This window comes from Passer montanus, unplaced genomic scaffold, assembly GCF_014805655.1.
Source record: "Passer montanus isolate IOZ18808 unplaced genomic scaffold, ASM1480565v1 scaffold44, whole genome shotgun sequence".
Lineage (NCBI taxonomy): Eukaryota > Metazoa > Chordata > Aves > Passeriformes > Passeridae > Passer > Passer montanus.
The window spans coordinates 197,346-217,647 of NW_024369262.1; the positions used below are offsets into that span (position 1 = coordinate 197,346).

General features: G+C 48.6%; 1 protein-coding gene across 2 annotated transcripts in view; it reads left to right on the forward strand.

The window, feature by feature from the left end:
* The window catches only part of CAMKK1 (calcium/calmodulin dependent protein kinase kinase 1), a 90,399-nt gene that overhangs the window by 62,233 nt on the left and 7,864 nt on the right, over positions 1 to 20,302 (forward strand). For both annotated transcript variants that reach the window (XM_039720838.1, XM_039720837.1), the window contains exons 10-15: positions 11,171 to 11,370; positions 12,029 to 12,082; positions 12,957 to 13,030; positions 17,346 to 17,433; positions 18,631 to 18,759; positions 19,056 to 19,159. In XM_039720838.1, coding sequence (XP_039576772.1) covers positions 11,171 to 11,370; positions 12,029 to 12,082; positions 12,957 to 13,030; positions 17,346 to 17,433; positions 18,631 to 18,759; positions 19,056 to 19,159 — 649 coding nt within the window. The remainder of the gene's footprint in view (positions 1 to 11,170; positions 11,371 to 12,028; positions 12,083 to 12,956; positions 13,031 to 17,345; positions 17,434 to 18,630; positions 18,760 to 19,055; positions 19,160 to 20,302) is intronic.

A 20,302-nucleotide genomic window follows, 5' to 3' on the forward strand; every position in this document is an offset into this window, starting at 1 on the left:
CTGTCTGTCCTTGTCCACCCCTGTGCAGAGCCCATCTCAGTGACTCCCTGTCTGTCTGGAGGAGACAGCAAATATGTAGATAAGGTGATGCTGTTACTGCCTTGTGTTTCATTTGCCAAACAGCATTTGATTAGCTCCATTAACAGTAGCTCATAAAGCAGCTCCTAGGTTGGATGGGCTCTTGTGGGTTAATAACTGGACAGTCAAGAAAGTTGGAATACAGCTTTCACAACTGAGAAAAGTCACCAGTACAGTTAAACAGGAACCCATAATGTGGCCTGGGTTGTTCAGTGTATTCCTAAATGATCAGGAAAAGGGTAGAGAACAACAAGAGATTGGTGATGGCACTGAGTTATTCAGGATAGTTGTTAGAACTGACTGGGAAGACTGGCAGGAAAATGCAATGATAGCAAGTGATGGCATGATAAAATGACAGTAAAAATTCATGTTTCTGACTGCAGGGTAATGCATGAGGGGGAGAAACAGCACTGAAAATACATACAATGTGATGGGCTCTAAATTATCTCTTCTCACTCAGGCTTTGTTCTGGATACTTCTCTTGAAAATGCCAGCCCATTACTTAGTGACATTCATTCCCCAAATCTTGTTATCCTTGTTGAAAGAAAGAAAGAAGAAAGTAGAAAATGTTATTGTGCAGTTATTTGGATCTCTAAGAGCTCTTAGGTACAGACAAGGAGTATCCTGAATATTATGTGCAAGTTGGCTCAGCCTGTCTTAAAAACAGAACTCCCTAGAACTGCAAGGAGGATGATCAGGATGCTCCTGGAATATCTTAGGTACAGAGGTATGACCAAAGCTCTTAAGACTGGAAAATTACCTTGGGAAGGGATGCAATGGCAGAGGCTTATAAAATTCTTAAGTGCCAGGGAATTGCTGGACAGGAAGTGAATATTTTCTGTCTCTAAAAACACAATACCTACTGGATAGCAAACAAAATAATAGGTAGCCAGTTTAAACCAGAAGGAATTACTCACTCTCAACCACTGAGAGGGAACAAGTCTCAGCATGATGGGCCTTGCTGAGGCAGAGGAACATGGTTTGAGGGTCTCAGTCCCTCTCCACATTGAAATGCAGCACCACCTCATTTTCTGTCTAAAACCAACAGGGAATAAAATCAGTGTTTGCAAGTCTGACAGTCCAAAAGCTTCCAGGTGCTGCCAAAATTAGTCAGGTCACCCCAGGAAGTTGGTAGCAGTTAATATATGAATGAGAATCTCAAGACTGCCTTTGAGTAGAGCTTGAAGGATGAAGATGCAGCTTTTTACATTCCCATTAGCATTCAGGTTGCAGCAGAGCCTGTGTGCCTCAGCTGGGAGAGTCAAGCTCTGCTGTGCTGGATGCTGCTGCAGGAACAGTTCCTGCTCAGAGGAAACTTTGAGTTTAGTACACAGGAAAAAAAAACCCAGCAATGCGTGGGTAGTCTTAAGCAAAGAGAGTGAAATTCAACAATAAATTATAGGATGCCCAAGCACTCCCAGCAACAGGAACAATAGGATGCTTTGTTTTGGACCATTGAGTAACCACTTATTTTATTAGCAAATGAAAGTTAAAAATGGTGTTCTCTCTAAACTGCTGGGAAAATGCATGGCAATTATTATATAATTAAGAGGAAAAGTGCACTGTTTGTACATGCTGAAGGAAAAGTGTTGCCAGGCAATCCAGAGATTGCAAGGTAATTTCAATGTAAGCATCCATAATTGTTGTGCAATTTGGGAGGCTCAATAACCATGCAGCTGCTTGAAGCTCACAGTCATCATAGCAGCAAATGCATCACTGTTGGTTGGGTTTTATGAGGCTAGAAGCTGCAGCCTGGATTCCTGTTGGAGCCTGAGAGGTGCTAATGGTGAGCAGGAAGGGGAGCCAAGCTCAGATGTGGGCTGAGCTTTTAACTCCCTGGTGGTGGCCTGTGGGCTGTGACCCAGTCTGGGACTGGGCTCACTGGTTTTCCATGGAGTTTGCCTGGGGTGAGCCTCCTGAAGAGGGGAGGTTTGGAGAGAGGCCGTGGTCCAGGTGATGAGAGCTGGGTGGGAAGCATGGCTTAGGCATGGTGGGAGGCTGGGACAGAGCCCTGGAGAGAGCCAGGAGCTCCCTGATCCAGGCAATGGCACAGAGCTGCCACCTGCTTTAGGCTGGGCTTAGTGTGCTCAGTAGCAGGAGTGCACTTTGACACAAGCACATTCCCAGCCTTGTTCAAGGTCTGAGAGTCAGGGAGATCTGCCCATGGATGAGTTTCCTTTCCTCTGGCCCCTGCAGGGCTGGGAATGCATTTGGAGTTCAGGCATGGTGGTATCACTGATTGATGTGCTCTGGTTCAGTTCTCCTGTCCCAGCCTGGCCCAGGGTGTGTGTGGGGTGTCAGGAGTTGTCCTGGCACCACAAACTGTCCCTGGGCTCCTGGGGAAATGGCCCTTCACAGGAACGTGGTTCTGCTCCCCTTTTCAAGACCTCCCCAGTCCTGCTGGCCCTGGTCAGCCCTCAGGAGCTGGGGGGCAGGCTGGTGTCTGTGTGAGTACCAGCAGAGTGGTAATTCCAGAGTGCTCAAGGGCAGGACACACACCACAGCCTCTGCCAGGAGCTGAAATGGAGCACAGGGGAGGCTGAGCTCTTCCAAAGGGCTGGGCACTGCTGAGGCTGCAAAACTTTGGGCTGAAGCAGCTTATCCAAGTGGCAGAGGCTTAATGGGTGCAGCAAAACCGCAGAGAGAGGTGACAACACCACTTTGGGTGGGAAAGTTTGCTGGATTATTTGTGTCATTAACTGAAGCATGTGCTTAAGCATCTCTGTCAGTTAGGGATATGTGCAATTGCCACCCTTTCCACTTGTAACTCCCCTCTAATAGTGCTTGGCTGGGGTTATTTAAACTTCAAACTCCCTTCTAATAAGGCAAACTTTGCTTTCATAGAGATACTCAGCAGAAATGTGTGTGCTGCATAGGAAATGGTCCTCATGCTTCATCAGCAGGCATGAGGGATATGCCAGCTAGGTATCCCAGTTTGATTTTAGGGCTAGGACATGAGAATCTTCATTTAGCAAGAATCTTCATTAAGAAGTTTCATTCCTTCCTGAGTATGGAGTAAGAATAAGCAGACAAAAGGGCTGTCTAGGCAGGAGCCTGGCAGTGACACTGGCCAGGAGCAGACAGTGCAGAGCACACACAAGTGTGGCCCAGGGGAAAAACCTGCTGACTTGCACAGTGCAGATGAAGCACAGTGACTGTCCCTGCTGCTCTGGAGCTGCCAGCTCAGTATTCCAGTCACGAAAAGCTAAAACAGTTTCTGTCAGCCTGGCTGAAGAAGAGAAAACCTTATTTCCTGCACTTTCTGTAAAAACCTGGTGTGCTCCTCCTGTGACTGACTAAGGAGGGGCAGTTTTGGTCTCTCCTCTGAGCTGTGGGGTTGAAGGGAGGGTAATGACATGCAGCTAAAGCCACTGGGAAATTCCCTTTCCAGCAGTGTCTCTCTGCAGTGAGAGCTGCAGTGACCCAGGGCCCTGCGTGCTGAGCCTGCAGCCTGAACAAAGGCTCTGGCTTTTCAAAGCTGGCTTTTCTGAGATAAGAAACTTGGTTATCAATATTTAATTTCCATTATCTTAAAGGAAATTTAAGCAAATGAGCCAGCACAGGCTTGTGTCTTCTGAAGAGCATCTAGTGCAGGGTGGGTGCACGAAGGCATCAGGGGTGCAGATGGTTTGGTCTGGTTTGGCTCTTGGCAGAGCTGAGTTCCTCAGGCTGGTGTGGGCCAGCAGAGCTGGGATGTGAGTCTGTGGTGGAGCTGCTGCCTGCTCTCTGTGGCTGCCAGCAAGCTGCTTGCTCCCATGTGGGAAATGGGGACCTGCCTCTTCTCTGCTCCTGCCTGTACAAGTTTGGAGCTCCTCAAACAGAGAAAGTTGAGGTGAGAGCTACAGCTGCAAGGTTCTGGGTATTATAAATGACACCACCAGGAGAAGAGAGGCTGGCTTGTGCTTTATCACATGCCAACAAGCTCTCCTTAGCTGATAACAACCAAACAAAAAACCCTTTCATGAGCAGCAAGTGTTGCTGATACTGATCGATAAGGACTGTACAGGAGTGAGAGTAATTAGCTGATGGAGGAGATCAGAGAGAGGTGCTGGAGCCTCTTAAGATCAGGCAGTTTTATTTTTGTTGTTTGATGCAGTTGTGTGGCTGCTCAGGGTTAGGACAGCCCTGGCACAGCCTGTGCAGGTTGTTTTGTACCTGCTGTGCCCTGCTCCCCTGGGGCACTGGGGTGTGGGTGCAGCCCTGGCAGGGAGCTCTGCACTCCCCTGGGACAGGGGACAGGGCTGTGCTCAGCTGTGCTGGAGCACAGGTGCACAGGGACAGCCTTTCACAAGGCTACCTGTCCCTCTTTCCCTGTTGGCTCCTGCTGGCAGCATGCACCCCACCTCTGCCAGGAGCTGAAATGGAGCACAGGGGCAAGATGAGCTGTTCCAAAGGGCTGGGCAGTGCTGAGGGTGCAAAACCTGGGCTTCAGCAGCTTATTCAGCTGGCAGAGGCTTAATGGGTGCAGCAAGAGAGCAGCAAAGGAGTGGAGAGAGGTGACAACACCAGAGCTGGGCTCCTCCCCTGCCCCTGCAGGGAGCTGGGCATGGCATGGGGTGCTCCCCTTGTCACCCCTGTCCCCAGCAGAGCACTGGGGATGAGCAGCCATCTGCTTTGAGCTCTGGATGATGGTGCAGCAGTTTCCTTGGGAGGGTGTTAAATCATTTCTTTGCTACAGGGCCAATGTGAGAGCAATACTAAGCAGGCTCTGCAGTAGCACCATATGGATTGCTTTTGTCCTTGAATGGGAATGGGATTCTGGTTTTAATCAAGCAGAATTCAGCACTGGCCTCAGTAAATAGCAGGATGTGTCAGTGCATTGCAAAGTTTTATATGTATCATTTCTAAATGAGCTTTTAGCAAGTTTGTGGTACCCTGCTGGATCTCCAAGATTTCCAGAGGGGAATGCAGTGAAAAGCACCTTTTCTAAAAGGACTAAGGAACAAAACCTCTTTCTCCCACTTCTATCTGTGCTCCCTCTGGCTCTTCACTCCCTGTTAGTGGATTTGTTGGCAGACAGTTCCCAGGCATTTTCTTCTGAGTGAAAGGGAAAGTCCTGGGATAGCCTGTGGGGTCTGGAGTGAGGAGTGTTGGTTAAATGGCTGTTCTGTCCCACCTAGGACTGAGCAGAAAGGAATGATGTGCTCAGCAGGGCTTTGCTAAGGAGCAGGGAGGCAATGGCAGAACTGTGGAGACCCAGATAAGAGTGTACAGACAGGAACCAGCTGGCCCAGCAGCAGAGAGCTTCCCCAGCATCCTCCCTTTTCTCCAGCCCCATCTACTGGACCACAGCTGGCTGCTGTTGCCAACTCAGTTCAAACACATGGTAGTGAAGAAACAAACAAAAAAAAGAAAAGCCCTAAAAAGCCAGATTTTCAGGAAGACCTTTAATTTTAGGCATTTTTTTCACTGAACACCCAAGTACAGGGTTTTGTAGGTGCAGCATACCTGCTAGAGCTGTGTCTGAAATCAGGAGGGGCTGGGGAAGGATGCTCCTTTCCCAAGGACTGCTCACACCCCGAGAATCTCTGAATCCTCTGAATCCTCCTTTGAGGTTGCATCCCCACAGCATCAGCCTTCAGCAGGCTCGTTTAGGCAATGCCCAAATTCAGGAGACAGACCAGACTTTTAGCATCATTTCCTTGTTTCTGAGCACCCTGGAGCTCTGGGTCTTGACTAAATCCAACTTCAGCTATCCCTGGTCAGGCTTGCAAACACAAGTTGTGTAAAATGTAGTGCACAGACACTCACCTGCCCTGCCTGCTGTTCATGGGGTGGCTGTGAGGATTAACAAATAAGGATTTCTAGCACATTCCTAGAACATCATCCTTTTCCTGGATGATGTTCTAGGAATCCATGGGATTGTTATCCAGATGCAAACAGGCCTGAAATAGTGTTACCCTTCCACTGCAATGAAGAATGGGTCTAATAAAACCAAATTTAACAGAGAGCTGCATAATCAGACTTTGTCCTGAGGGCTCTGTGATGTCTTAGGTGGTTTCATTTTCATTATGAAGAAATACCAATCCATGCCCTGCAGTGGTCTGGCAGCACAGAAAGTGCAGGGTGCTTTGGAGCCCAGGGAAGTCACTCTGGTGAGCTGCTGACCCCTGCTTTAAGAGCAAAACCTTTTCCAGGTAAAAGCAACACGTGGAGCCATTTTATCAGTTTGCCAAAGCAGCAAGGTGCTCTGCCTGGGCAGCTCAGCATTGATTTTAACCTGGGGAGGGGTGCAGGCAGGTGCATTTGCATGGAATCAGTGGTTTTCAGCTGTTGGTGGGGCCTTGTGCATGACCTGAAGGGCAGCACCAATGGAATGGTCCTTCCCAAGCAGCCACATCCCCCTGGCTGGGCTGGGTCTGAGCAGTTCCTTTCTGCTTTGTGGCTCTTTCTGTACTGTGGCAAGCAAGAAGCCCAGAGCCTTGCACTTTGAGCAGGGCACAGAGTAGCTGGAAGCTCTCTCAAAGGCATGGATTCAGCTTAGGGGTCCCAGTGTGGTTGCAACAGCCTGGTCAGAGAGAGAAAGCCAGACAAACTTCCCCAGGAACTGTTCTGGGGAGTTTGAGAAGGCATAAAAAGCTTGCTTTATTACAGTCTCCCTATATTTATAACCAACACTGTTCACCCAGAACCTGATTGGTTCTTAATAACACCTGTTACCCCCTGGTTAATTAGGAACCACCCTTTGGTAACACCTTATGAGAAACCACTGTTGAGAACACCAGCTGCAAGATTGTTTTTGATTCTTTGTCTCAGTCTTCTCAAACTCTCCAGCACAATTCCTGGGAAAGTTTATCTGGCTTTCTCCCTCTGACCAGGCTGTCCCAGCCACAGGCCCATTGCCCATGAAGGGAGCTAAGGGGAGGCCATGAGTTGGTCTAAAAGAAGAATAATCCCCAGACCCTCATGGAGCACGTTTAAGTGCAGCCATACAGATCATTATTTTGGTTATGTTTGTTTGAAGCACATTTAGGGGTTTTATTTGCATGTTGAAAGTGCTTTTCCTTCTTTGCTGAGCCTGATGCATCCCTGCTCAGGGATGGGACAGGACAAGTGTTTTGTTTCTGGGACCTCTGGTCCTGGCTTCAGTGAATGAATCCTGACAAGAGTGCCTTTCCTACCTGCTGGTCTTAAATCTACAGAGGATGAAGCTTGCTCCCAAATGCTTCAGGATGGTGAAAGGAGAGGGTTAATTTATGCTGGTGGTTGTGTTAGACTGGCTGTGGCTGTCCCCTGCTCCCCTTGGGGTGGGTCCTTGTCCCTTCTGTGCAATCATTAACAGTCTGAAGGTGTCATTAGTGGCAGGCTTTGATTTCCAAGATGCTCTTCCCTCCCTCTGGAGTTCTGCAGGGATAACACCATCCTTTCCTCTGTGTGCTGTGCTGGAGATGCAGATCCTGCTGGCTGAGCCAGCACCTGTCCCCCAAGGCAGCTCTGTCCCTGGGCTCCTGGGGCAGTGATCTGTGTCACTGCAGGCACGTCCAGGCAGCCTTGGCCAGTCCTGCTGAATTAGCTGATCCCTGCCTTTCTCCCTGCAGTGTGTATCTGCAAGAGACGTGCACTGGCAGCAGAAGTTGGTGGGTTGGGAAGTTTTCCCAAGATCAGTTGTGTTGGTGTTGTGCAGGTGAGCAGTCCTGCAGCTCCCAAACAAACCAGCTTTTGTCTATTGCCCACAGGCAGACTTGGGAACCATCTTGGGGGAATATTTTACTCTGCATTGTGCTGAGCTGTCCCAGTGGCAAGGCACAACACAGCAGGGTCTGTGCATTTTGAGGCCCAAAGCCAATTTTGGAAAGCTGTGCAGGGGAGGATGCCCACAGCAGCTGGCAGGCTGGGACTTCGAGTTATGTTTCTTCAGAGCAGAGCAGAGATTTCAGCACAGCACAGCAGAGGATAAGCCTGTGCATTTTGAGGCCCAAAGCCAATTTTGGAAAGCTGTGCAGGGGAGGATGCCCACAGCAGCTGGCAGGCTGGGACTTCGAGTTATGTTTCTTCAGAGCAGAGCAGAGATTTCAGGTTTCCTTCATCAGGTTAGCAGCTCCACACCAAATCATTTCTTGACAGATGTGAGCACTTGCTCTTTCAGGTTGTATGGCTGTGATGTTCATTTACACCTGCTGCTCAGTCCCCTGTCCTCCCTCCATGGATGGCTCTTTGCCCTCTCAAGGCTGGGCAGAGAAGGGCATTTGCAGAGAGCAGAACTCTTTCATCCAGCTGGCAGGAGACTCTGGTGGCTGTCACTCACAGTGTGTGGGTGGGACACTGCTCCCAGCCCCCTCCCCTCTGCATCTGTCCCCTTCCCATCCCAGTCTGGTGTTATTTTAAATGGATGCCAGGTGTGACATTCCAGAGGCCAGGCTCACTCCTGGGCTCCTCAGCCCTGCAGGCTCTTGTGCTCAGTCTCTCCTGTGAGCACCCAAGGTCAGACTGTCAGAACTGTAATGTTCTCACCTGGAAACTCAAATATTCATTGGCCAAATGAGCCATTGTTTGATGGCTTTTATTTTTGCAGAGGATGTGTTTCTAATTTCTTTGTTCTTTGTTTCTGTGCCCAGCAGTCAGTAGTGTCCAGACCTGCTGGGGACTAGCAGCTGGAAAACTGCCCACAGTGTTCCTCAGCTTTCATTAGATGGTGCAGAGGCAGGGAATGTACTCTACAAAATACACAGTTATATGAGAGAGAAAATGCTTTGTGGTTTTATTTTGTTTGTGATTTTTTACTTTCCTATAAGGAAGAAATAATAAAAAGCCTGGAGTACTTGCTTGCCTTAATTTTCACATTTAAATTTTCATATTCTGGCAATCTCCAGGGATGTTCTCATATGATCTATATTTGTTTTGGGGTTTTTTAGAGGCTTTGGGAATCTTAGCCCTGTGGTATCAGGCATGACAGCAGACACCTGCCTGAAAGGCAGCTCATCATCTCTTGAGGGAAAACTTCACTCTCCCCTCACCCTTATTTGCTCTCCCTATATTACCATAATGAAATGTCAGCTTGCCACCAGCTCTGCTGCTGAGCAGATGTTTCTTCCTAATTACTGTTGTTGCAGGGTTTGGGTGTTTATCCTGGCTGTCTAGGCAGGCTGTTGTCACTGACTGCCTCCATCACAGCCTGGCCATGCAGTTGGTGCACATCTGGAAGAAGATCTAAGCACTGGTGCTCTCCAGCAAGGTTTTGTCTGCTGGATCTCCAGAACAGCTCTTTAATGTGCCAAGGACATCATCCCCCAAAAGTGCTTTAAACTGAGGAAAGGGCCTTGCAGGAAAAAACACCTGCAAGTGTGATCTCCCCTCCCCACGTGTGGCCTGCTGGAAAGTTGGTTTAAAAAGAGCAGAAATTTAAATGAAGTTTGTTCATTTTTGGTCCCAAAGCACAAACTGGGATGCTCCATAGGGCAGGCTGCCTTTGTGGCACTGTGCAGTCAGGTTTGTAAAGCAGGAAAGGGTTAGACCAGCATTTTCCTCCACCCAACGTGTACTTCCTAGGAGATATGAAAAGTGCTCATGGAGGTATAAAAACAAACATGCTCTGTTGGCAAGAAGGAAATGTGAAAGCACTGGCTGGAGCCAGGGGAGGAGGGAGGCCAGGGGGTCCTGGTCCTCTGGGGAGGGCAGGATTAGAGGATTTCCTCCTCCTCCTTCAGTAAAGTCTCCTGGGTTTTCTACAGTTCTGCTTTTAGGGTCATTTCATGTTCTGAAAGTTGGTGCTTTTTTTATTTTTCAAGTTCTCTGAGTTCCTGAGAAATCAGCCTACAACTCCCTGCTTCACTCAGTGGCCTGGAAATGTCTTTCAACTGCAATATTGCACAAGAGAGGGGGTTTTGTTGTTGTTTTCAGTGCACCTCAGGCTCCAAGCTCTCTGCAAGAGTTTGTTTCATGTTGGATGTACAAGCACTTCAGCTGGTGCCCTCATGGAGTGGGACAGAGCTGCAGCCTTGGCTGGAGCCTCATGGAATGAAGGGCCAGGTCTGGCCACAGCTCTGGCTGCAGGAGTGGTGGGGATGGCTGGGCTGGTGGGCCAGGGTGGGGTTTGGGGTGATGCAAAGCAAGGTGAGGTTGTTTCTCTATTTGTGGGCTCCATTGAGAGGTTTAACTAAATAAAGAGTGCCTCTTTGGGGTGCTGGTGCTTGCTCCAACCTTGGAGCTCCATTATTCCACCTTTTGAGCTGGAAATGCCCACTGATTTCTGAGCTGTTGGCTGAACCTGGCACTCAGCTGCTTGTCACCTGTTTCATCCTACCTGTGGTTCTGCCCCTTTTAATGAGCTTCACAGCACTGCAGTTGCAAAATAAATAAATTAAAAGTGACCCTCTTCATTTGGGTCCCACGAACCTGTAAGAGAGCAGGTGGCCCAGCCCATCAGCTGGTGTGATGAGGCCAAGCAAGTCTGCAGGATTTGAGTGGTTTCCTTCTCCAGCAGCATTGGTGTGGTATTTTCAGGGTTCCCCAGATGGAGGAGGAAGGAATGAATCTGACTCCATGTTCTTAGAAGGCTAATTTATTATTTCATGCTATTATATGACATTAAAGAATGCTATACTAAAACTATACTAAACTATACTAAAGAATACAGAAAGGATACAGACAGAAGGCTGAAAGATAATAATGAAAACTCGTGACTCCTCCCAGAGTCTGACACAGCCTGGCTGTGATTGGCCAATCAGTAAAAACAATTCACATGCAGCCAATGAGGCAATCTCCAACCACATTCCAAAGCAGCAAAACACAGGAGAAGCAAATGAGATAATATTGTTTTCCTTTTTCTCTGAGGCTTCTCAGCTTCCCAGGAGAGAAATACTGGCAAAGGGACTTTTCCAGAAAATATGATGGTGACATATTGTTTGTTCCCTCTGGCTGAGCTGTCCCTGAGTTTATGTCTTTTCTTTGCATAATTCCTAGATCTATTTCTGAGAATTGTGCCCCAGTGAGGCACCAAAAAGGAATGGCTGTAGGAACCATTATATTCCATCTCCAGCAGCAGCTGGGAGTGTGGTGCCTGAGCTTGCACCTTTATTTTCTCCTCCTGGAAAGGTTTCCCCTGGGTGTGTTGGCTGCCCTGCCAATTCTGCCTCCTTTTTTGGGTGTTTTTCAGTGCACTACCAGAAGATCATCCACAGGGACATCAAGCCTTCCAACCTGCTCTTAGGAGATGATGGCCACGTCAAAATTGCTGATTTTGGTGTCAGCAATCAGTTTGAAGGGAATGATGCCCAGCTTTCCAGCACAGCAGGGACACCAGCCTTCATGGCACCCGAGGCCATCTCACAGACTGGCAAAAGTTTCAGTGGAAAGGTAGGTCTCTGCTCACAGGGGGCTCCCAGGACCCCCAGGCTGGGACAAAGGGGGTGCCACACCTGCATGCTGACTGTGGTACAAATTGGGGCTGTCATTCAGTACAACTGAAGCTCTAATTCTCTCAGTCCAGGCAAAGCTCACGTTGGTGGTTCTGTGCAGTGGGCAGACACTTTGCTGAGGATCCCTGCTGGGCAGGAGCCATGCTAGAGACCTTTCCCTGCCCCAAGGGAAAGGAGGAAGCCTTTGATTCCCTCTCAAAATAATCAAAAGGCACAGAGGGCTGCTGAGCACCAAGGTCATTCCTTGATTTCCTGGAAGTGACAGGCACTGCCAAGGGTGCTGATGCAGACAGAGGGATAGGGCCTAATAGGGATTTTTTTTAATCTGGAAAACTTTTGAAGTTCAGCCCTGAGTGGTGCAATTTCCTGTAAGAAGGGGCTGCTTGCTGGTCTCAGTGGGGCAAGGGAGCAATGCCTGGCCCAGCACAGCCCTCACTCCTCAGGTGTGCAAGAGCTGCCCTTAGGAGCCCAACTTCAACGTGACATAGAAATGTTAGATCCATAAAAAGAGTGTCTTCTGAATTGCTGGGAAAATCCAGCTTACTCAGGTTATCTGTGTTGTCTCTCCTTTACTCTCTGTTCATGCTCTCTTTCAGGCCCTGGATGTGTGGGCCATGGGAATCACCCTGTACTGCTTTGTTTATGGGAAGGTAAGCTGCTTTCAGTGCTGGAGCCCTGCACTGCACTGTCTGCCTGCCTTTTGACTCATTCCTTTCCAAATAAAGGCAAATATTAGAAACAAAGACCTGCCTTCTGTAAGTTCAAACCCCCCCCCTGCAGCTCAGAAGGGGCTGAGGCTGTTGTCTTTGGAAAGGATCATTTCCAGCACTGGGCCCTGAGTGTAGAGCTACAAACCCAGAGCAGCATCAGCAGCACCACCAGCAGTTTGTGGGGAGTTTATCCACATTTCCTGCATTTAGAAATGAGCCAGAGTGTGGATAGAGGTACAGGATTGCTCCCAAACTGCTGCAGCACTTTGGGATCCAGCATACAGAAAGCTCTGGCTGCCAGAGCTGAGTTGGGACTGATGGGGGGTCCAGTTTGGCAGAGGCAGCTCTCCAGTGCTGCCTTCTGCACACCCCATGTCCTGTCATGGCCTCTCCCTCCCCTGTGGCCAGAAGCCCCATGTGCCACCCCTGCTGTCCCAGGATGAGCAGAACAGGAGGTGTGAGCAGCCTCTGAACCTCTGCCCTCTGCAGATCCCCCCCACAGGCACCAGGCATCCAGCTCTGGGTGGGAAGTGGCCTGGGGAGGTGACAGAGGCAGTTCATGGTCACCTGGCAGGCTGAAGGAGGGTATTCCAGTCCAGTTCTGTATTCCCCAGATGCCTCTGCTGTTCTTCTGAATTTATTTGTTTTAATAAGGAATTAATCGATTTATTGTGTGTGGGGAGATTTAATTTATTTCCATCTCTGTGTAAAATCCAGGGAGTGCAGAGGTTGTACTTGGTGTTACATGAATGACAAATGCCTGAGTGATGCCAGGATCTTGGACTACTGGAAAATCTCTTTGTTTGTTTTACAGTGCCCTTTTATAGATGAATATATTCTGGGTCTTCATAATAGGATCAAGACCAAGCCTGTGGAGTTCCCAGAAGAGTGAGTAAACTTTACTCAGCTGCTGTAAAATTAAGTTCAGTGTTCAGCATTATTCTCTGTGTGGCAGTGGTCACCAGGGGGGATGGACATGGGTGGGTGAGGTGCTCTGTGTTCTCCTGGGTCCTTCACGTGGGTTTTGTGCTGGTGGTGAGGTGTTCAGAGTGCTTCTGCTCCTCCTCTGTCCTTGCTGTGCAGACAGGGACTAAAGGAAATGGTTCTTTGGAAGTGAGGGGATTCCAGGATCTCAGAAGTTCTGCCCCACCTACTGATTCTGGAGATGCATGGTTTGGTTGGGGTTTTCTCCCTCCCCCTGCAGCAGCCACCAGAATGATTTAATGTACTCATTTTCAAAAACAATTTGGTGATAAAGCTCTAAGTAAACACATCCCTCTGCTGTGGCCTTGCCTTGGAGCAGGGCCTGTCTGATGGAAGGATGCTTGGCCTGAGATGTGCAGCCACAGCTCAGCAAATCCCACTCCTCCAGCACACCCCAGGACAAACATGGGTCTGTCTTCTGCACTGGCAGAGAGGAAAACACCTGGCAGTTATGGAAAAAACAGGAATTAATTCACCTGTGATCTACTGAGGGTCTTGCTTTGGTCAGGGAGGGGAGCCCCGTGGGGCACAGTGCAGTGCTGGGGTGCTCAGGTGGGAAGGGCAGCTGTGGTGACAGCGTGTCCTCAGCAGGGCAGGGGACAAGCCAAGGCCCCTCCCGTGGCATTGAGCAGTGCAGGTTCAATACTGAGCTGTAAGAGATCATGGTCAGAGTGTGGCAGGAGGGTGACACTGCCTGGTCACCATTCCTGGAGCTTCAAGTGTTGGCCACTCCTCAGCATTTCCTCCAGCTTCTGGCCTTTGGTGACTTCCTGCTGGTGAAGAGTTTGTTTCCCCTGGTTCCTGACAGATTAATTAGCCAGAGATGGACTCTTTGTTTTCCCTCCCAAATCCACACAGTAGTTAGGCAAAGAATTCTTCACCTAATTGTTAATTCCAATAAAAAGGTATCAATTAAATGATTTGGAGCAAGCACAAATTAAAACTGTAATGAGAGGCACATGTGGTATTGGAGAGGCAGGGAGGGATGTTGTGAGGCAGCCTGGGTATGTGCATGTATCCTACATCTATGGCAAGGCAAGACTTCTGTGAGATGCTCACTGAATTTTCACATTACAGTAAAGGGCTGGGCCTATACCTTGACAGTCCCAGACTTCTGATTCCACAGAAAGGGATGGATGCTCAGGGTGGCCTCTTTTAGACACCTGGGCTGCATTGATTACCCTGCACTGACAGGAGCCACAGCCACTGCAGGCAGCTCTGCCCAGCTGGAGCCTGCACAGCACCTGCAGCTCCAAGGGCTGGGGCTCAGCCACTTTTAGGGTACACACAGACCCCAGTCTGGGCAAAGAGCAACTCTGGCAGGCCCAGGTGACTGAGTTGAGGCTTTAGGAGCACAAAAGCTGGTCATGCTCCACTGCTGTGTGTCCACCTGCAGTTAGAACAGGATTTTGTCTTGACAGCACTGCAGGTGGGCAAAGAGCAACTCTGGCAGGGCCAGGTGACTGAATTGAGGCTTTAGGAGCACAAAGTCTGGTCATGCTCCACTGCTGTGTGTCCACCTGCAGTTGGAACAGGACTTTGTCTTGACAGCACTGCAGCCAAAAAAGCCCCAAACCTGTTTATGTTCCCCTGGCAGTTTTCTCCTTTGCTCAGGGCTGGCAAAACTCCCACCCCTCCCTCAGCCACCATGTATTTGGGTTAGCAGTCAGCTTATAAGTGACTGTTCCCATCTGCCTCTGCAGTAAGTTATTAACATTTAATGGGCTAACTAGGTTGTGCTGAGATCTGTTCCTTCATTCAGGCATTTCCTTCAGCCATAATTGGGCTGTATGATTTATGTGGATTCCTCAGTGACCTGTTCTCCCAGTCTAAAAAAAGCTGCCCCCCTGATTAGGTTGTTGGAGGAGCTGAGGGTTACTAGGTGTCCAAACCACATCTATTTGTTAGAGGCAGCCAGAGAGACATGGAATTCACTGGAGTGGATCCACCCTGACCTCCCACAGAATTAGCACCTCTCTATAGTGAGAAGTATTTTGGTTTCAATTTATTTCACCATGGCTACAAAAGACACATTCCTGTTTGCAGAGTGCCCATGGAAACTCATTGCCTGTTTCCTGACAACCTTTAGGACAGATGGATCTGACTGTACCAGTGTCACCATCCTGTCTCTTCCCTTAGAGACACCAGGATAAATATTTATGGCACTGGAGTACTCATTCATGTCACAGAGTCCTTGGCGTGACACGAGGTAAATGGGCTTAGCTCACACCCTGAGGATCCTGGCATCACTAAAAAGCAGGCTGAAGTTTCTCTTCAAACGTGTCAGCAGAGCCAGCAGCTCTGCCTCGTCCCTCCTGGTGAAGCCCAGGACAATGTTCCCTGACCTGCAGGCACCCTGTAAAGTGATCTGGGTGCTGGCAACCCTCCTGAATGGATGCTGAGCTCTGTGCTTGGCATCTCCCTGAGAGCTCTTACACGACTATGGCTATGAGAAATCCCAGACAGTGCAGGCTTTTCAAAGGAAAAATGCCACCAGGCACAGTGCTCACACTGCTGCAGACTGCAGAGATGGGAAACCAGAGACAGGCTGATGTGATCTGTTACCTGGCCATAACCCACCTGACACTTGGTGATCCTGTTGATGGGGCTTTTCCCTAGGACTTCAATCCTGTGTTGTGTAAAAATCAGTCTGGTGCCCAGAAATGCTAAGTGATTTTATATTCCATTTATTTTATTTTGAGAAAAGCTGTTGACACTTTGGCACAGAACTGATTTAAAGTATTTTTTAAAATGCCATCTCACCTGCATCAGTGTGGTGTCTGGAAGGAATCTGCTCATTCTGAGCTGCTAAATGCACTGACAGTGCCCATGGCTGTTCCTCTGGAGCTCATCTCAACACTAGCACCGTTCTTTCCATTCCAACTGAAATTACCACCCAAATCTCTGAGGGCTCATCCTGTTCTTCCCCTTGTCTGGGCTCTACTGCCTGTGTACAGCAGAGCCTTGATGCAACTCTAAGTGTTTAGACTTCAAACTGAACCCCCTTTTTGCCTCTGAACAAGCAGCATTTCCTTGTGGTTGTTTGTAAAGATCTCATAGCCAAGGTCCCAATAAAATATTCATGAATTATTAAACAGCAGCTCTGTTTTCATCAGACTGAAATATCCCTTGCCGTGATGTGGTTTGCATTTTGGTTTGTGATAGTTTATTCCCTTCTCTGCAGAGGTGGGCACAGCACCTGGTGCTCTCTTGTCTTCAGTCTCAAATCCAGCCTTCCTGGGGAGTGACATTTTGTGCTGCTAAGTTCCATCTCCATGAAGAAGCACAATTCTTCTGGAGTCATTTGTGACACAGACTTTCAGCTGCCTAATACAATTCAGTCACATGCTGGCATTTTACTGCAGCAGCACTTTGATCATTCAGATCCTGTGCATTTTAAAGGCATCTCCTGCATCATTAACCACAGGAGTCATGGCAGCCTTTGGGCTGCAGGACCAAGGGCTCCATGTCAATAGAGTGGCTTCTGGGTTCAGGTGCTCTCACATTTAGATCTTGGAAGTAGTGTTAAAAATTTAGATATATTTCTCTTATTTGCATTTGTTCATTCCCTCCTGTTGTTACCCCAAGGCTGAGCTTTGCAGGTAGGGGATACTGAGTTACAGGCTGCCTGCAATCTGTGTTCTAGAAGCAGTTTAAATAACACAACCTGGAAGCTTAGCTGGGGACTCGGATGTCAGATGGGGGTGTTCTATCCAGCATACAGTTTCTCATGCTGCAAGTCCAGCAAATCAAGCTGTGCCTCTCTTGATTCACAGAGTTCAACTCCAGCTCTGCTCTCAGGAGCACTTTGTTGTTCCAAATCTCCCCTCAAGTTCAGCAAATCAAGCTGTGCCCCTCTTGATTCAGAGTTCAACTCCAGCTCTGCTCTCAGGAGCACTTTGTTGTTCCAAATCTCCCCTCAGAAATTCCCTTGTGTAGTGCAGTTTTCAAGAATGTCCTTAGACCCCTTCACCTGATCCCTCATCCTGCATTTGGGGCGTGTGCTGCTGTGTTAGGGGGCAGAACAGGATAACCAAGACAGGATAACCAAGCCCTGCAACAGTGACTCTGGTGCCTTCCTTTCTTCCAAGCCAGCTTTGCAGAGAAAGTACCTCCTGAGCAGAGCAGATTCTGTACCAGGTACCTGCAGTAAGAACTGTGCATTGCTGCATTTACAACTCCCTTGTTAACTGTGTGTGCTGCTGTTTTCTTCACTCAGAGCACAGATAAGTGACGAGCTCAAGGAGCTGATACTGCGCATGCTTGATAAAAATCCAGAAACAAGGATAACAGTCCCTGAAATAAAGGTAAGATATTATCTAATTGATATTAGAGCTTTTAGTCTCAGCTGATTTTATGTCCTTTGGTACCTTCTAATAAGGCAGAGCTGTCCCCAGTGTTTGTTCTGGGAGCTGTCTCTAGCACCCTCCCTTGGAGAAGGAGAGCACTCATTTTGCAGCCACAGCTCCAGTACTGCTTCTTGCTTAGGGAATATTGACAAAAGCTTTCTTGTTTGCTTATTTAAATGAAAACTGCTCAAAAGCTGGCTGATCTCAGTGAATCCCTGGGAGAATCAACATTGTCAGGGGAGCTGCTAGCTGCAGAGCCTGGGCTGGCAGTGTTGGATTTGCACTCCAGGGACTGGATGTGTGTTCCTCCTCTGGTCCTTGTGTGGCCAGTGGCCTCAAGGCAGCACATTTTTTTCTATCACCATTATTTGGGAGTTGTTTAATAATAGAAAGAATGAACAGGCCTGGCAGAACACAATGCTTCACAGGTTGTGGTTTCATTCTGGGTTTGTGTGGGCTTGCTGTCCTCCTGTCACCCATCACCAAGGCTTTAGACCTGCTGGAGGATCTCAAAATTTCCATAGGGATCCATCAGCATGCTCTACAGGGCGAGCTCTGCTTTGCTTTGTCCCAGGCCAACACCAGTATTGCCACCAAAGCTGACATTAGAAAGGCTGAGCTTCAGGAAAAAATTGTGACATCCCTTCCCTCCATGCCCAGGAGGCCAAAGGCAGGTTTGGAGCTGTATTTATGGGATTTCACTTGACAGCTCTTGCAGGCACACTGTGAGACCCTGTGGGTAGAAGAGCAGAGCTGGTCCTTGTCCCTGGCTGGTGTCCCTGGGGACTTGCCTTGGACTCTGACAGAGGATGTGTCAGGCTGGGCTCTGTGCTCAGGCAGGGCTTTCCTCCTGCTCCCAGCCAAGAAACCATCCCACGAGAAGCAGCAAGAAAAGGGGGCTTTGCTCTGCTGCATGCAAGACAAAGAATGAAAATGCTCCAGATAACTCAGGTTGTCAAAGTGTTTCAAACTTGATTCAGGGATGCCGTGGTGCTGGTGGGTGGCAGCAGGTGTGACAGCACTGAGCCAGACTGCAGCCATTTCCAAGGGAGCTGGTTAAAAACCACCTCTGGCAGTGGGAGAGGGAGCAGTAGTGACAGCAGTGGGGCCTGTGCCCCGTTTCTGTGGCAGCCCAGAGCTGTGTGTCCCCTGCAGGTGCACCCCTGGCTGAGCCGGGGCGGCGCGGAGCCGCTGCCGCTGGAGGAGGAGCACTGCTCCGTGGTGGAGGTCACCGAGGAGGAGGTCAAGAACTCTGTGAAGACCATCCCCAGCCTGCCAGCTGTGGTACGTGTGAAACACACCACATCCTCTGGGCAGGGGGCTGGGCTGAAGCCTTCAGCTGCTGGAGGAGATTTGGAGAGGGGACATGTGTGTTCCTGGCATGAAATCTCAGCAGTTTGACACGGTGGGTACTTCTTGTGCCTGACTGCTGCAGCAGCCTGGCTCTCTCCAACAGCTTTGCTTTGTGCTCTTTGCTGTAAAATGTCAGCTGAATTATTAAAGAAGCTGTTGTCCCTGCTTTGAACTGGCTTCCAGGAGCCAGTCCTGCTGTTCTCACTGCTCTGTTCTCTTCCTCGAAGATCCTGGTGAAGGCCATGCTGAGGAAACGCTCCTTTGGGAACCCCTTTGAGGTCCAGACGAGGAGGGAGGAGAGATCCATGTCTGCTCCAGGGAACCTGCTGATGTAGGTACCTACAGCACCTGCAGCACGGCCAGGGCCTCCTCCTGTGGGGAGGGAGGGTGGGGGAGGCACTTTGCAAATCTCTTCTGTAGTGTTTAAAGACAAAACTCCCTTCTGCATCAAACACTGGAGACAAAATCTACCTCAAGTCCTGTCAGACTGAAGTGCAGTGTACTGCTGCAGCCTAAAAACTCTTTTATAGATGCAGTTCTCTCTGGAAGATGGGTTTTTATTTGCTAAACACATGTAAGGTGCTAAGCTTGAGTCTGTTTTTTCACTTGTTAGTTTATAATTCTGTGATCAAAGATCCATTAGAGATTGCTAAAGTGAAATAAGTTTAATTAGGGTCTAGTTTGGATATATATTGGAGAGTTTAGTTCTTCTCTCCTTTCTATGGACCACAGAAATGGTACCAAATAAGCAGTTTATGTTGGTTTTTAAACACAAAATGAGGTTATGGGATTTGATCTGGGGTCTGGGGCCCAAGTCTGGTCAGAGACATCATGGTCAGACAAAACAGAACTTTGAAATTGCTTTTTCACTTGAGAACACATACAGTGTTTTTTCACACAGTTTTTTGCCAGTTAATGAAATAGTGGAACACATTACAAGGGGATACTTTGGAGATTAGGCATAAATTACTATATTGGGATTAAAAAGGGAATAGAGATCTTAATGACTAATAGATTCATCAGCAGTTTTTAACCATGATGGTATGTACAGGGATGGGGAGAGAATTCTTCTGTCCTTTGCTTGGTTCTTACTGTTTCTCCTTCATTTTTGTCACTGATTCCTTTCAGAGCCAGGATTCTGGGCCATCAGTCAGTAAATAACAGCTAGACCTGTAGCCTGATCTGGGACAATTTTTATTTAAATAAAGTTCTCACCCCACAGGATCTATAGGCTGTGGCTGACAACAAAGCTGTGCTGTCCCAAAATGATTCTTTTCCACCCAGAATCCCAGTCCCATTCCTAGCAGACTCCCAGGAGGGTGTGCTGAACCTCACTGCACCATTGATAACACAGTTATAGAAGTCTCTCTCTGTCTCTCACAGGTGTATGGGGATTTCAGGGCTCAGCTCAATTAAGGATGATCATGTTCTAGGTCCCCAGCTGAGCATTGGAGACTTAATGAAGACTTTGTCT